Source organism: Narcine bancroftii, chromosome 3 (assembly GCF_036971445.1).
Source record: "Narcine bancroftii isolate sNarBan1 chromosome 3, sNarBan1.hap1, whole genome shotgun sequence".
NCBI classification, from domain to species: domain Eukaryota; kingdom Metazoa; phylum Chordata; class Chondrichthyes; order Torpediniformes; family Narcinidae; genus Narcine; species Narcine bancroftii.
This window is the reverse complement of record NC_091471.1, coordinates 279140093-279155790: the sequence shown is the minus strand read 5'-3', so window position 1 is coordinate 279155790 and position 15698 is coordinate 279140093. Positions and strand designations below refer to the sequence as shown.

The 15698-nt window shown below is 44.3% G+C and overlaps 2 protein-coding genes across 6 annotated transcripts in view; both read right to left on the bottom strand.

Annotated features, from left to right (window-relative positions):
* Window positions 1–14598, bottom strand: part of snx8a (sorting nexin 8a) — a 55277-nt gene extending 40679 nt beyond the window's left edge. For 2 of the 3 annotated variants that reach the window (XM_069928290.1, XM_069928292.1), the window contains exons 1-2: window positions 14416–14598; window positions 12255–12291 (exon numbers count right to left, since the gene is read on the bottom strand). In XM_069928290.1, the coding sequence (XP_069784391.1) occupies window positions 12255–12291; window positions 14416–14442 (64 nt within the window). In that variant the 5' untranslated portion in view covers window positions 14443–14598. The remainder of the gene's footprint in view (window positions 1–12254; window positions 12292–14415) is intronic. The other variant, XM_069928291.1, reaches the window with a different exon arrangement.
* LOC138758841 (uncharacterized) lies at window positions 6733–10412 on the bottom strand. Of its 3 annotated transcripts, none has more exons than XM_069928293.1 (3): window positions 9462–10412; window positions 9266–9380; window positions 6733–9157 (listed from the first exon to the last, which is right to left on the bottom strand). In XM_069928293.1, the coding sequence occupies exons 1-3, from the start codon at window positions 9587–9589 to the stop codon at window positions 9080–9082; spliced, it is 321 nt and encodes a 106-aa protein (XP_069784394.1). In that variant the 5' UTR covers window positions 9590–10412; the 3' UTR covers window positions 6733–9079. The 3 variants fall into 3 exon arrangements, with proteins under 3 accessions (XP_069784394.1, XP_069784397.1, XP_069784395.1); XM_069928296.1 differs by having other exon boundaries at window positions 9285–9380; XM_069928294.1 differs by having other exon boundaries at window positions 9289–9380.
* Window positions 14599–15698: the final 1100 nt, after the last annotated feature.

The window sequence follows — 15698 nt, the reverse complement described above, 5'->3', positions numbered from 1 at the left end:
TGGGCACTTGAGTATGTAATACAGGCAAACCCCGCTTTAAGTGATGAACTTGTCCCAATTTTTACTCACGTAAAACGTTCACGTAAAACGTTCACGTAAAACGAATTTGCATTAAGTGATTAACAGAATATATGGGAATAATTACAATGAATCCCTGTCCTTTCAGATCATCCATTGAGACTTATAAAATGCATTTTGAAAACAGCTTTTAGCTGCATATAATGTTAAAACTGTTAAGATTAATAAAAATAATTGATATTTTTCATTTATTTCTAATTACTAAACTATTTCTTAGAAAAATATTTGTCCAAAGTTGACTGCAGATATTTTGATTTTTTTTTTTCATTAAACAATTTCCTGTAGCTAGCGATCGCTTTTTCTACATTGCTGTGGACTTCAAGGCTTCTTTCCACATTAGGATCGACTTTTAGATAAAAATCCTTGGCAGCTTCAACAAGTGCAAATCCTTCTTCAGGTTCTTTTATAGTGATTTCTTTAGCCATATTTTCAGCTGTTTCACCCTCTGTCTTCAGCTTCTTCAAATGCACATTTCTCATCGAGTGGAAGATCATCATTTTCACTTCATTCTTCTCCATGCGAATCAAGCAATTCTCGCACATTTTCTATATCCACATTGAATACGATATTACTTCTAATAGCAGTTATCTCTTCAATTATTTTGTCTGTGGGACTGAAGTCAAGAAAATAATTTGCACAATGGGGCAAAAGATATTTCCAAACTGTAGGGTAGACTAGCATAGGGTTAAATTTTAAGTCCCTCTGCATCACCTCCTTTTTTTCTTTGGCTTGGCTTCGCGGACGAAGATTTATGGAGGGGGTAAAAGTCCACGTCAGCTGCAGGCTCGTTTGTAGCTGACAAGTCCGATGCGGGACAGGCAGACACGGTTGCAGCGGCTGCAGGGGAAAATTGGTTGGTTGGGGTTGGGTGTTGGGTCTTCTTCAAAGGATGTTGCTGCCCGCCAAACTGTGAGGCGCCAAGATGCACGGTTTGAGGCGATATCAGCCCACTGGCGGTGGTCAATGTGGCAGGCACCAAGAGATTTCTTTAGGCAGTCCTTGTACCTTTTCTTTGGTGCACCTCTGTCACGGTGGCCAGTGGAGAGCTCGCCATATAACACGATCTTGGGAAGGCGATGGTCCTCCATTCTGGAGACGTGACCCATCCAGCGCAGCTGGATCTTCAGCAGCGTGGACTCAATGCTGTCGACCTCTGCCATCTCGAGTACTTCGAAAATCAACCTTTCGATGCTTTGTTTCCTGGTTGTGATGCTTCATCTTTTGCTAATAAAGTTTTTGTTGTCATTCTTTTCCAGAATAGGCCCGTTTCAACAAGTTTAAATATTTGTCTGTCATCATAATCATTTTTTTGAAATATTCCTGCAGCAGCATTTTAAATCACCGATTAGCAGCTTCCCCTGCATTTTTTATGTTGTGTAATCCTGTTCAAACTTGCAGCAAAAGTTTCCGCATCCCCTTGAAATTTATTTTCTTTAAGCATCAAAAAGATGTTTAAAGCTTTGGTTTGAATGTTTTTTGTACAAAGTGGTATTCACTTTGGTTACAATCTTCAATTCAAAGATTAAGTAGCCGTTCCACTTCAATCATTAATGGATTTCCGTTTCGAGTCGTTTGAGCATAGAGAAACCGATGCAACTTTACCTTGTTTTTTATATTCGTGCTTCTTACTTAAAATTGTGCGCACCGTTGGAGCCCAGATGGTGTCCAATTTTCACACTGCTCGCACCGTCTTTATGTTGCTTAATAACTTCAAATTTTTCTTCTAAAATAATGACTTTTCTTTTCCTTTTAATATCAGTCAGATTTTTTATCCATATTTAATCAGGGCCACACTCTGAGTCTGACTCTTATTTGTGCATATTTTATTTAGGGCTGTTCACACCACCTACTTGTAATTCGTTTTTCAGAAATTTCTAGAAAGATCTCATGATAACTGAATAATTACACACGTAATACAGGAAATGGCCACAGTTTTCCAAATTGCGGTAAGTGAATTTTGTGTTTGTTGAAGTAGCATAAAGCGGGGTTTGCCTGAACTCCCTGAGTTATACACTGGGCCACCTAACCTACCTGATTCAGATATCCTTCCTACTCAGCTTTGGCTGATACCTTCCTCGTATACACGGCAAACAGCTCTAATCTGAAGCAGAGGAAGTTATTGTTTGCAACTTGCCTTGGGTAATCACACTTTTCAGCTGAGAAAATCGTAGTTAAGTTGGTGGAAAAGTCAAGAGCAAAAATGTTGTTGCCACTTGCATGCATATGGGACACTAAACCAGAGAGACCATAAGCATTTATAACATCAGTGAGAGAACAATACTCATTTGATGCTATTTGAATACATTTTTTTCACACAGCTACCAGCAACAAGGAAGTTCTCATCTGAGGACTCAGTTGTACTTTGAAATTAATTAAAGGTTCTTCATGCTTCTTACATTGCTGCCAGAAAGTCTAAAGCATCCACATTTCTCAGGGTGGGTGCCTTCTTGCCCAACCTCTTCTGACAATCCTTCCATCTCCATCTTCCTGTACCCAACTCACTTCCTCAATACGATAACGTAGAAACAAGCTCCATTCTACCATAGGTGGCAGAATTTGAAACCCTTCAGTAAGTCAATGCAAGGGTTTCTTTGGGCTCCTCTTGACCAGAAACCTAGCTGATCATGGCTTTGGGATCACCGATCTTGGCCACATGCAAAGCCAAGGAAGTGGTGCATTGTCATACGTCTTCTTTTTCAGGAGACAACATTAAACTCATCTGCCTGGATACAAGGGGAAAAGATCCCCATTTTCCAGTACTTTCTGTGCCTAATTTCTCCACTTCTACCTCCTCACCACTCTTAGGTGCTGCTGTAGCTTCAGAACCTAGCAATTCATAATTCGTACATTCTGGTCAGAGACATTTTTAAATCTGATTATGCTCTTGGAGCCATAACTCTCAAAATGGCATTATCAATTTTCACCACATCTAGTGTTGAATAAAATATTTCATTGTCTGATGGTTCTGCAGCTAATATAGTGGATAGTGAATTCAGCACCCATAATAATCACGCCTTTACAGCAGTTGAGAACAAATTGGTAAAGTGCATCCAACAATGCACAGTCTGCGGTTTACAAATCAACCAATATTCCTAGGACATTCAAGATAAAACTGAAGCCAGATATCTATTCATATAAATTCCAATACAATGCACATACACTAAAACACCCTTTGTTTTATTTTGAATCATTAATCACACCATAGTTGCACAAGAACTCATGAAAAGGTTGAGCTACTTCCTCTCATCAGTGACATCTTGTTAAGATGTTTTGAGAACAATGAACCTCACTCAAATCTAATTCTTACGTTACACTTCAGGCCACTGACTTTTACTGACTGTGGGCCAAATTTGGTAAAATGTGAACGATTACCACGAAGACCTTTAGTACTAATTGCAGCTTTGAGCAGAGAGATTCTTCCCAAAGGTAGTCTTGGTGGAATAAGTCAATAATTAGACTGCCTTGGCAGTACTTTGAGAAAGACAAAAAGAACATCCCAAGAGGAAATTGTGCAGTGATAAGGCTGTTCCTCCAGCAAAACACAATCTGCTGGAAGAGTTCAGTGGGACAAGCCGCAGAAGTGGGAGAAAAAAAATAGCTTGGGCTAACTTCAACCCTGAATGCAAATTCACTTTGTCCATCTCTGGTAACTCTCTCCCTTTCTCAATCTCTGTCTCCATTTCCAGAGACAAACTATCTACAGACATTTTCTATTCTAATACAATGCCAGCAACTTGGGTTCAAATCCAGTGCTGTCTGAAAGGAGTAAGTTCTCCCTGTGTTTGTGTGGATTTCCTTCCACTCTTGAAAGCATACTGGGGTTGTAGGTTATTTGATGGGCTCATGGGCCAGAAGGGCCTGTTACTTAAGTCAAGTTGTTTATTGTCATTTGATTGCACAAGTACAACCCAATGAAACAATGTTCTCTGGTCCTTGGTGTAAAACACACAGACACACAACCAAACACAACACACATACAAACAATACATATGCAGGACAAGTATTCAAACATACAAATAAATAAATAAGTTGTGTTGCATGTTTACATTTTAAAAATTAAAAATTAACCCACAAACTCGCAGTTACCTTGTCTACACCTCTTCCCACCCTGTTTCCTGGAAGGATTCTGTTCCTTTCCCTCAATTCCTCCATCTCTGTCACATCTGCTCCTAGGGTGAAGGTTTCCGTTCCAGGATATCTGAGACGTCCTCCTACAGAAAACGTGGCTTCCCCTCTGCTTTCATTGAACTTGACCTCAGCCCTCACCTGCATCTCTTCTATTTCCCATGCGCCTGCTCTGGTCCCTTCCCCACCCTGGCGCAACAAAGACAGGGTTCCTCTTGTCCTTACTCACTATCCTACCAGCCTCTGCATCGAACCGATGTTCTGTAATTGTTGTCATCTACAATGGATCCCACCAACAGACACCTCTTCCCCTCCCCAATTCCATAGGAATTGCACCCTCTGTGACTCCTTTATCCACTCATGTCTTCCTACCAATCGCTCCCTCAGTCCCTGTGACCACAAGTGCTACACTTGCACCTACATCTCCTCCCTCACTGCTATTTGGGGCACCAAACAGATAACAGCAAATGTTAACCAGCTTGCAAACATCTGAGATGTTCCATCAGATCACTCCCACTTGACTAATGTGCTTTAGAAGAGATGGGAGTCAACTGATATCAGTGTAAGCATGCATCAATCGTCATAGAAGAAGGCGATAGCTTTCCACTGGTCATACTTGTTGTATTCTTGATCTCTGGACTTGAATGCCTCTGATCTGGATCTCAGCAGGTTCCAGATTTCATTGTTTATCCAGGGGTTCTGGTTGGTGAAAACCTTGAACGATTTTGTAGGGACACACTCATTCGCAGATGTTTTTTGAAGACCCATATCAGCCCTGGTGTAATTATTCTGCACTTCAACTGAGTTCTTGAATGCACCCCACTCCACTGACTCAAGGCAGTCCTGCAACTGTTCCACCTTCTGGCTCTCCTAATCTCTGAAGCTTCACTTTTTAGGCTCTGTCTATACCAGGAGCACACCAAAAGATCCGGCTTGCCAAAATGCGGTCTCAGGAAAGAATATGAATTTCTTATCTTCGTGTAGCAATGGCCAAACGTGCTGGGACCTCTGGTAAAGCAGGTTAAGTGCAGGTGATAATTTCTTATGCCCGTTTAAAGTCGCTATGATTTGTAGTACATCGGGGGTGGGGGAGGTTTCTCGTTTACAAACCACATCATACAAACTAGAGTCTGTTGTATCGGGAGGAATACAAGCTCCAGTATTTGTTCCAAATTAATAGAGGAGGAGGTCAACATAACCCCAACATCCACGCACCAACCCGTTTTAACAAAAAAGCACGCACTGCGCCCCTCCCCACCCCCTCCCCCCATCTCTTTGCCTGAATCAGTTTCAATCCAGTCTGTGAATGTTGAAACCCTCTGGTCAGATTGCTGCATCTGGTGTGTTCTCTGTTAGCCAGGTCTAGGTTGCAGCTAACAACTGAGATTTGTCTCACATGTCTCTGATAAAGCAGCTGTGCCCTGAAGAGTCACTGAATGAATATTTAACGAGATCAGTAGAGAAAATCTAAGCTTGGACACAACCCTGGTTGACATGATCCACTGAACTGCAGAATAATACAGAAGGACTTGATATTCAGGGGGATAGCTATTCATCTTCAAGTTTTGAACACAATCATTCCAGATGAGGTCAAAAACTGAGAACAAACTAAAAAAAATCACTACATAGAGACTTCCTTGATCATGACATTTTTCTTGTGTCAAACTCCAGTGTGTAAGTAAATTGAGACTCAAGGCACACTATGTCACAAGATTTCTGGTCTTGGCAGGAAAACCTTTTGTGTGCAAGCTTTCCAGTGATACTAAATAAGGATATACCACAAGAGTTATCAGTGTGATTTTAAACAGACCATTCCTGTATCTTTCATGTCTTGAGAAACCTCAGCTAGATATTAGTTAGGGGACTCAAATTTATTCATTCTCAATTAGGGGCTTTGCAACATGCACTGGATCTGTTCATGGTCATATTCTATCAGTGGTGTAAAGTCTTCAAGTGTACTGAGAAGTCAAGAGTGATATTCAGTCCATCTTCTTACACCTTTCTTGCTCATCACCTCAATTCATATTTTTCAGCACATTTGCAGGACTGCAGCCATCGTCAACCTCCACATTTGACCTTTAGCCCACACTTACACCTTGTCAGTCCTCATCCACGATGAATGTACCTTATCTACTTTGCTCAGTCAGCACCACCACTGGGTGCGTTACTCGCTCTCTTGGTCACTTCCCAATCACAGTGATTCCCCAAGTTATCTCCACCTCTCCTCTGCAATTTAAAAGGTTACATTTTTAACTTTTCCTGCTTTTCTTGAAATGGTTTCTCTCTCCACAGATGGTGTCTGCAATTTTTTTTTGTTTTCATTTGAATTTTTCAACATCTGAATTATTTTGCATTTTGAAAGCAAAAAGTCTTATTTTTGATATCAGATCTTTCTTTAAATTGATTTAGTTTTTAAACAACCCAATCAACTGAAAGTATGATTCAAAGGATTACAAGATGCTCTCTTGATGTTACAAGTCCAGAGGACCCCAAAACCCAGCATCAATAAATATGCACCATGACAAAGGGTTACTTAAACAAAAGTTGCTTTTAATTATCTTTGAACATGAAAATAGAATCAAACTTTGACTTATCTCTATTGACTCACTTAACCCCCTTCTAATGCTAACCGCACGTGTGTGTAATGTGTGTGCAAGTTCAGCAAAGTTCTTTTGGTTCACAATCTCACTGGTTGCAGGCAATACTGTGCACAGAAGTTAACATTAATAAAGTTCACCAGGCTTTGGTGCTTAACAGGTAAATGGTTACCACTCAGAAAGATTCTTGTTGGTTTTCAGAGAGTTTATCTTGTTCCACGACATCCTCAATTGATTCCTTTTTGATCAGCCACTCCAGTGTCTTGCTGACAAAACTTGTTCCCTTCAGGGTTCTCCAGATGATAACCTCTTTCTTTCAGGTCAGCACAGAGTTCCTTTCTGCTTCTCCTATTCTAAAGGAAACACCAGATCAGGCCGTCTTCCAAAGCTTACCAGCTTGTCCCTCTGGAACCAATGTCTGTGTCTCTCTCCTCTCTCTCACTAGGCACTTTCAGGTGGCCAATTGCCCCGTTTGTAAAGCCGAATATTTTGGCAATATGCGGCTGTGGGGAGGCCAAGTGAATGCACAGGAGGCGTCTGCGAGGTGAGCTTGGTAGCCATCCTCCGAGAGGGATAATCAGCGCAGCACAGTGGCTCCCTTAGCCATATGAATGCAGCTGGCAGAAAACGGCTGTCAAAGGGGCGGGCTGCTGATGTGGTAGTGACGTCATCAGCCTGAAACGTCTGGCGCAAATCTTGTATAACCGTGTTAAAGTCAGTAATTTACCCCTAGAACCCATCATTCTATTTTTCCTCATCCATAATTTAATTAAATGTTTTAGTATAGACACATTATATTGTTGTTATAAATTTAAATTCCACCAAAACAAAAATTGATGTGTTTCAAATTCAGAAATATTTGCCATCTCAATTTTAGCCCAACTAGGGGGCCGTTCCAAGTCCATTAATAAACTAATAAATTTAAATTGAGCTGCCTCATAATAATTTTGAAAATGTGGTAAGCGTAATACCCCTAATGCATATTTCCAGGTTAGCTTATTCAAAACTACTCTCGGAAATATACTCTTCCATAAAAATTCCCTAACCATTTTATTTAAATCTCGAAAAAGATTCTTATTAAGTAAGCACGGAATTGATTGAAACAAATATTGTATACATGGAAAAATATTCATTTTAATTGTATTTACTTTTCCAATTAAATTTAAAAGAAGATCCTTCCACTTAATCAAATCAGCTTTAATCTTTTTCATTAACTGTACATAATTTAATTTATATAAAGATTGATAATCAACATCCACATTTATACCCAAATATTTAATTCAATCAGTCCACTTCAAATTAATAATACTCTTATAAACTGAATAATCTCCTTCACCTATCGGTAAAATTTCACTTTTTTCCCAATTAACTTTTTATCCAGACAAAGATCCATATTGTATTAAATATTCCTTCAAATGTAAAAGTGACTGAGCTTGATTTGTTAAATACACCAGTACATCATCAGCCTGGCGCGAATCTTGAAGCACATTGTGTAGGCAGGCTAGTGCAGTTACAGTCGATTGGCTTCAGCAGTGCAGGAAAACAGTGTATTTGAACAATGGCTCCAAAAAAGGTTAGTAACTGCTCTGAAGAAGAGGTAAGACTACTTCTAGACCATCTGACTCAGGAATCCCAGGAAAGGGAGCTCACTAGGACAGTGAGGGATGGTCCCACTTTTGAGCGGCTGTCTGGAGTACTCGCAGCACAAGGGCACAAGCGCAGTAAAAACCAGGTGGTCACGAAGCTGAAGAGCATGAGGTAGAAATTCCACGCAGTCCTGGACCACAACAGGAGTGGCAATGGGCGCAAGGACCGGCAGTACTTCGACTAGTGCCACACTCTCTGCTGCTAGCTGCTCCGCTACTCCCTTGAATGTAGCCAGTGTTCTGGAGAGCCCTGATTCCCCAGAGCTCATCCCTGAGGGATCTCAGTGTTCACCCAGAGGCAATGATGGAGGAGACATGCCGATCCAGGAGAAGGATGCCACTGCTGAGGACCCGGCAGCCATGGATTTGGATGCCCCCAAGAGAAGCAGCGTAGAGGTCACTGTCCCTGGAAGTGGTGAGGCGGTTCTCCCAACAGAGAACACAGGTATAGTAAGTAGCATTGAGGTTGTGTTTATGGAGAAGCACCTAAGTCCAATGCTGATGCACTTTTTCTGTTTCCACCTACAACCTCTGATCCCAGACGCAAGTGCCAACGACTGACCAAGGGTCAGGTTCTTGTGAAGGAGCTGCAGGTGATGATGTTGGCACTTGACAGGGAGGACAGAGAGACTATCATGAAGCTTCATAGGGGGTATGCCACATCACCCACAAGATGCGCTGGACCTCCACTCCATCAACATCCTTGGACACCTGGAGGCACAACAATGCAGAAATGTAGTTAATTCATGCACCTGAACATTCACACAACAAGCATGCGTAATATATTGAAACACGGAGCTCTGAAGGGTGAAAACTCACGTCACGTGGGAAGAGGTACCTGCCTTGGTCTTCTGCCTTTCTATACAGAGGAGAGTTGGCAAGCACTCGGGCATCATGCGTGCAGCCCAGCCAACCCACAAACACATCTGAGAACCTGTAACATGAATAGAAATTACAGTGAAGTTATAATCATTTGAGATTTGATGTGATAAAGATCAATAAAAGCTTAACTCACCAAAATCTGTGGTCGACCACTGCTTGCAGAACCACCGAATGCCACCCTTTGCAATTGTAGTAGGCTGTAGCATCCACACTGGGGGCAATAATGGGAATGTGTGACCCATTAATGGCACCAGCACACATTGGGTATCCCCTTTACACAAAGCCGTCAGTGGTCTCCTGGAGACGTGATCCACTTAGCAGGGAGATGAAACGTTTACCGAGGAACTTCCTCAAGGCGGCAGTCACCTCCTGCACCACCTTGCACACGGTGCTGACACCTATTCCAAAGATGGTACTGATGGATCAATACTCACAAGGGGTGGTATACCACCACAGGCTCACAGCTAATCGAAGACCGGGCTCCAATGGTCGCTGCAAGTCCAGTCTATGTGCCTTCAGGAGAGATACTAAGAGTTCCAGCATGAAGTGAAAGGTGCCACACGACATATGAAAGTGTCTCCTCCACTCAGCATCATCAAATTTGGTGAGAACATTACTCCAGAACTCAGCACCCTGGGATCTGTTCAACCTCCAGAGAGACCGATGTGTCACCATAGCTCATTAACTGACCAGCAGCATTCGCCTTTGTCTGTGGCATTTTCGTTCCACACACCTTTCAACCGCTAACTGCTGCCTTCTTGCCCTCAACCTTTGCAGGAACCTTCTTCTGATTGCACCTATGCGATTTTCAGATCTCAAGGACGATTGAAGAGCTTCAACAGCACAAATACCCTTACCAAGGATCTGCTGTATCTCATTCTGAACACTCAGAAAGGCTGAAATCATCATCATTACGTCTCCTTCCTGCACAGGGTCGGCCATTGTCCTGTGTTCCTTCTTGTCGCGCTCAAAATGACATCACATCAGTGGCCGGGATCACAGCTGACACTGGGCAGGAGCCCTTTGAATTGCCGTTCAGGTGGCAGCGCTGAAAGCGCAACGCTGGCCACCTGAAGGACATAGCTGCACCGGATTCTGAGTGTGCTCAGAGGCGAATCCGGTGCAGCTATGTCCTTCAGGTGGCCAGCGTTGCGCTTTCAGCGCTGCCACCTGAACGGCAATTCAAAGGGCTGCTTCTTCAGGCACATTATTTGCGGAGAATGCACCTGAAGAAGCCTACTCACTCACTCCCTTCAACTCTGAGACCAAAGCCTGTTTTTTTCTGCTCTCTACCTGAGACAGTAAGTTCTGTTTTCCAGACAAAGCTGCCACTGCATGTTGTTACATTTGTTGCCTTTTGAAAATGACAATCCATCATGAGTCTCTGAGCACACTTGCAAAAATTCTGCGTTTTAAAATGTTTGTGCGTAACCTGCTCGAACAAACCTTTCCCAATTTATCTCCCAACATCTCTATAATACTCTGTCACACTAGGTAACTCCTCCAATCTGAACCCATTTCTGTTTAATAGTCTTAAAGAATTCAAGAAATGGTCGAGCCTCTGAGTATGCTTTGATGTGAGATGAGATTATAACTTTAGTCACCATTAATTGAAACATCTTGTAGTTTTCACAACTGGCACTCTGATCAGATCACAGATGGCTTGCAAGTGAGTTACATTCCAGTTCTGTTAATGCCAGAGCATACATTTGTGGGAAGCATGATTAACATAACTGCTAGCGCAACGCTTCTATGGCACCAGTGTCCAGAGTCTAAACCAGCACCATCTATAAGGAGTTTGTACATTTTCTCCGTGTCTGCATGGGTTTCTTCCAGGTGCTTCAATTTCCTCTCACCGTCCAAAATTGTACAGGTTTATAGGTTAATTGGTGTATTTGGACAGCACAGGCTCATGGGCCTGTTAATGTGCTGTATTTCTAAATTTAAAATATACATTTGCATTAAGGCTCCATATATCAATGGAAACATTTGATATGTACAGTTCATTACATGAAATTAGCACCAATTTTGCCAACACCCTCAATGAGGACTAGTAGCACATTCCATGCCAGCTTCCACAATGACATCCTCAAACAGGAGAACATATATTTCTCCAGTCTCGGGCCTTCAGCTCGAAACATCGAGCATTCCTTTTCTCCCACTGATGCTGCTCTTCCAGCAGAGTGTGTTTACTTTCTGTGTTCCTTCAGTATTGTAGACTTAAAAGTCTCCAACTGGAACTGGACAAGACACCCAGTATGTTCCTGCTCCCGAGACACAGACTTCTCTCTGAGTTAAGATATGCAAATTTATCAGAACTTCCAAAGACGGATTCTAAGCAAGCGAGTCATTGGCAAATGTCAGCGTGAATAACCCAAATTCCATTTTGTTTGCTTGAAAATCTCTTAGAATTAACCGACCCCATCTCAGAATCAAGGCCCTCCCCACTTAGAATCAAGTCCCCCTACATAGAATTAAACCACCCCTTAAAAATCAAACACTTTGGACTGCTGAGTGATAAGCAACCCAAAGCAGAATCTATAGACTTGAAGTGAGAGAGAGAAACTGAAAATGGCCCAGCAAGGTATTCATCTTCACCACAGAGTTTACATGTACAATTTGCCAAAAGACCTGCTTGTTGAGCAACAGACTGCCCAACTCAAAAAGCTGTGGTAATGTCTGTCAACCCACAAAGCACTATTATGATCTCCTCACTCTGGCCACCAATGAGTCACAACCAGTTTTAAATTGCATTAGCACTTACAACATCACAATATTCAATAGTACAACAATTCAGACTTAAAGCAAGCGTGCTGTCTAAAATTAGATACGACTCTCTAGTACTGTTTTGCAACTTCACATTCCTGCTTTTGTACTTCATCCCTTCCCTCCTGAAGTCTTCAATCCCATCAGCATTACTCTTCACCTTCTATTGTGTCCAGCCACAGATATCCTCCTGTTCCCTGTGAGAATTACAAAGACAGTATATTTTGGAATTTTGAGCAAAACGAAAAATACTTTTTTTTAAGAAAAGCAGAAGCCCAAATGCTCAGCTTTCCTCCACCTGCCAAACCGTACAAGGTTGATAGGTTCATTGGGTTTCGAGGGCTGGAAGGGAATTCTACTATGTTGTGCCATTAGACAAACCTGCAGACTTTCTTGTTTACTGAGAAAAGGAAAAGCCCTTATGACTACTGACAGAAACATGGACACATTTCAGTACCCAGTACAAACTGACATTCCAGTCTAGTACTGAAGGAACGCGACATTGACAAAAGGCAATATTTTGGAATGAAATATTAAACCAAGGCACCTTCCATTTATTCACCTGAATTTGAAAAAAAAAACAGTTTCTGTGAAGATCTAACAATATTTAAGTGCAAAACCAACATCACCAAATCAGATCCTTTTCTCAAAGCTGGTTCCAAGATTGTCATCATCCTCGACAGCTATTGGTTATGTGGCAGTTTTGCAACAAAAGGAGAAGACAAAACACCGAGTTCTCTTTCAATGCAACGTGTGACCAACCGACAGGAAATTAGAGCACTCCAAAATGAGGGCAGCAAAATATCTTTTCTCCATATTCCAGATTAAAAGAATAATGACCTAACAAATTATTAAACATTCAAATAAGTATCCCTGCATGTTGAAAAAAACAACTTGCTACCCAAAATTCTAAGCAAAGCTGAGAACTTTTAAAAATGATAAATAACTGCATTCCACACAACTGAAATGTTCCTGCATGTGTCGAAACATCAGTTCATAGACAGATCATCGATATATCATTGTCAAGCCAGGAGATCGCAGTTCCGACTGCACAATTATATAAAACGACCTCAAGCAGTTTCCTTTAATATATATTTCCCTTCGGCTCGAAAACTGGTTGAACTCAAGCTTCAGCGTCCAGCTGTTATTCAAAACGCAGCCAAATTGTCAGCGCAAGAAGTTCCTTGAAGGGGTGTGCAATTCCTCGCCCTGGAGAATGGCTCAGGAAGGAAAGTCAATGAAGAGGGAAAGAAGGATTTCGCAAGGATAGAGAACCCCAGGTGGGGGTAAGCGTAAGAGGTGCTCAGGGAGAGGACGAGCAATCTGCGGGGGCTTGGGTGAGCTCGGGTCCGGGGCCGGCAGAAGGGCTCGGGAGCACACTTCCTCGCTTGACAGCACAAAAGTCTGGTGCGGGGACCTCGTCCTCTCCCAACTTCTCCCCTCCCTCACCCCTTCTCCCCTCCCTCACCCCCTCTCCCCTCCCTCACCCCTCCCTCACCCCCTCTCCCCTCCCTCACCCCCTCTCCCCTCCCTCACCCCCTCTCCCCTCCCTCACCCCCTCCCCCCTCCCTCACCCCCTCCCCCCTCCCTCACCCCCTCCCCCCTCCCTCACCCCCTCCCCCCTCCCTCACCCCCTCCCCCCTCCCTCACCCCCTCCCCCCTCCCTCACCCTCCCTCACCCCCTCCCCCCTCCCTCACCCCCTCCCCCCTCCCTCACCCCCTCTCCCCTCCCTCACCCTCTCCCCCCTCCCTCACCCCTTCCCCCCCTCCCTCACCCCTTCCCCCTCCCTCACCCCTTCCCCCCTCCCTCACCCCTTCCCCCCTCCCTCACCCCTTCCCCCCTCCCTCACCCCTTCCCCCCTCCCTCACCCCTTCCCCCCTCCCTCACCCCTTCCCCCCTCCCTCACCCCTTCCCCCTCCCTCACCCCTTCCCCCCTCCCTCACCCCTTCCCCCCTCCCTCACCCCTTCCCCCCTCCCTCACCCCTTCCCCCCTCCCTCACCCCTTCCCCCCTCCCTCACCCCTTCCCCCCTCCCTCACCCCTTCCCCCCTCTCTCACCCCTTCCCCCCTCTCTCACCCCTTCTCTCTCTTCCCTCCCCTCCCTTACCCTTTTCCTCTCTCTTCCCTCCCCTCCCTTACCCTTTTCCTCTCTCTTCCCTTACCCCTTTCCTCTCTCTTCCCTCCCCTCCCTTACTCCTTTCCTCTCCCTTCCCTCCCCTCCCTTACCCCTTCCCTCCCCTCCCTTACCCCTTCCCTCTCTCTTCCCTCTCCTCTCCTCCCCTCCCCTCCTCCCTTCCCTCCTTCCCCCTCTCTCTTCCTACCTTCACTAATCTCCATGTCCAAACCATGTGAACAGCCGCTGTCGTCCGATCGCCACTAGAATAAATGATTCAGGGAGCCCTGTGCGAGTTCCCTCCAGCGGTGCCCCCTTGCGCACCCGCTGTTAGCATTAAACGAACGCCCGTCCCTCTGGCCTCACGCCCTGACGTTGCCGTGCCCGGCCCCAACCCCTTCCCCTTCCCCCTCCCGGGCTCGGCTCCCCTGCGCATGCGCCTCCCTCCGACCCCGATCGGCGAGGTGGCCGGACAGCCCAGTGGTGTGGAATCTCCACACGGCAGCAAACGTTCCCACCTTTGTCGTGAGCAGATTCTACCCCTGGAATTTGGACCGAAACGTCGGCCAGTTCCGAGGGGAAACGGACAGTGGGAGGCGAGGTGGTCCACGTCCCTGACCGGCCGAGAGAAGCCCCATCCCCAGCAGCAATAGAAATTCACCAAGACAAATGGTGACTTAAACAAAACACAGGTGCTGGAGAAACTCAGCAGGTTAAACAGTGCCTTGATGTTGCAAAGGTAAAGATACATCACCAACTTTTTGGGCCTGAGCAAAGGTTACTTTTAATTTTCTTTAAACATAAAAACAGGATCAAAACTTATTACTATTAACTTAACCCCCTTCTAATTCTAAGCAAGCGTGTATGTAATATGTTCAAGAAAGTTCTGTTTCACACTCCAATCTCACTCCTCCAAGTTCACTGGTATCAGGCAATTCTTATACTGTGCACAGAATTGAACAGCTCTGCTGCTTAAAGTTAAATAGTTACCGCTCAGGAAGGTTCTTGTTGATTTCAGAGAGAGATTTGTTGATCGTTGGACACACACAAAGTGATTCCCTCCGATCAGTCACTTCAGTGTCTTGCCAAAAAAACTTGCCCCATCAGGGTTTTCCAAATGATAGTCTCTTCTTCCAGGTCACTGCAGATTTCCTCTTGTTTCCCTTATTTCAGGTGAAACACTCTTGTGAGGACTACAAGGGTTTTGAACAGGCTGAACTCAACTCACAGCCTGTCTTCAAAATGGGGTTTTCAACAAGCTGCCAGCTTGCCATGTTGCAGTCTCCAAAAGCCACTGCAGAATTCAGTTCTCTCAAGGCACTTTCAGGTGGCCAATACCCCATTGTCAATCCACTTATTGTACTCCAATGCGGCTGTCAGGAGGCCACCTGAAAGTGGAGAACCTGGCCAGGAGGAGCACTTACCTAACACTCCTCCTGTAGGTATAATCTCTGGCTCTGAGAATCCCCCTTGGACCTGAAAGCAGCAGTG

Bases quoted from the DNA above. Each gene is read 5' to 3' on its own strand.
- LOC138758841 (XM_069928293.1), bottom strand. From the start codon at position 9,589: ATGTGTGCTGGTGCCATTAATGGGTCACACATTCCCATTATTGCCCCC. The intron at 9,381-9,461 runs GTGAGTTAAGCT...TTCATGTTACAG, and splicing joins GTGGTCGACCACAGATTTTG to GTTCTCAGATGTGTTTGTGG. The intron at 9,158-9,265 runs GTGAGTTTTCAC...TTGTGCCTCCAG, and splicing joins GGTACCTCTTCCCACGTGAC to GTGTCCAAGGATGTTGATGG.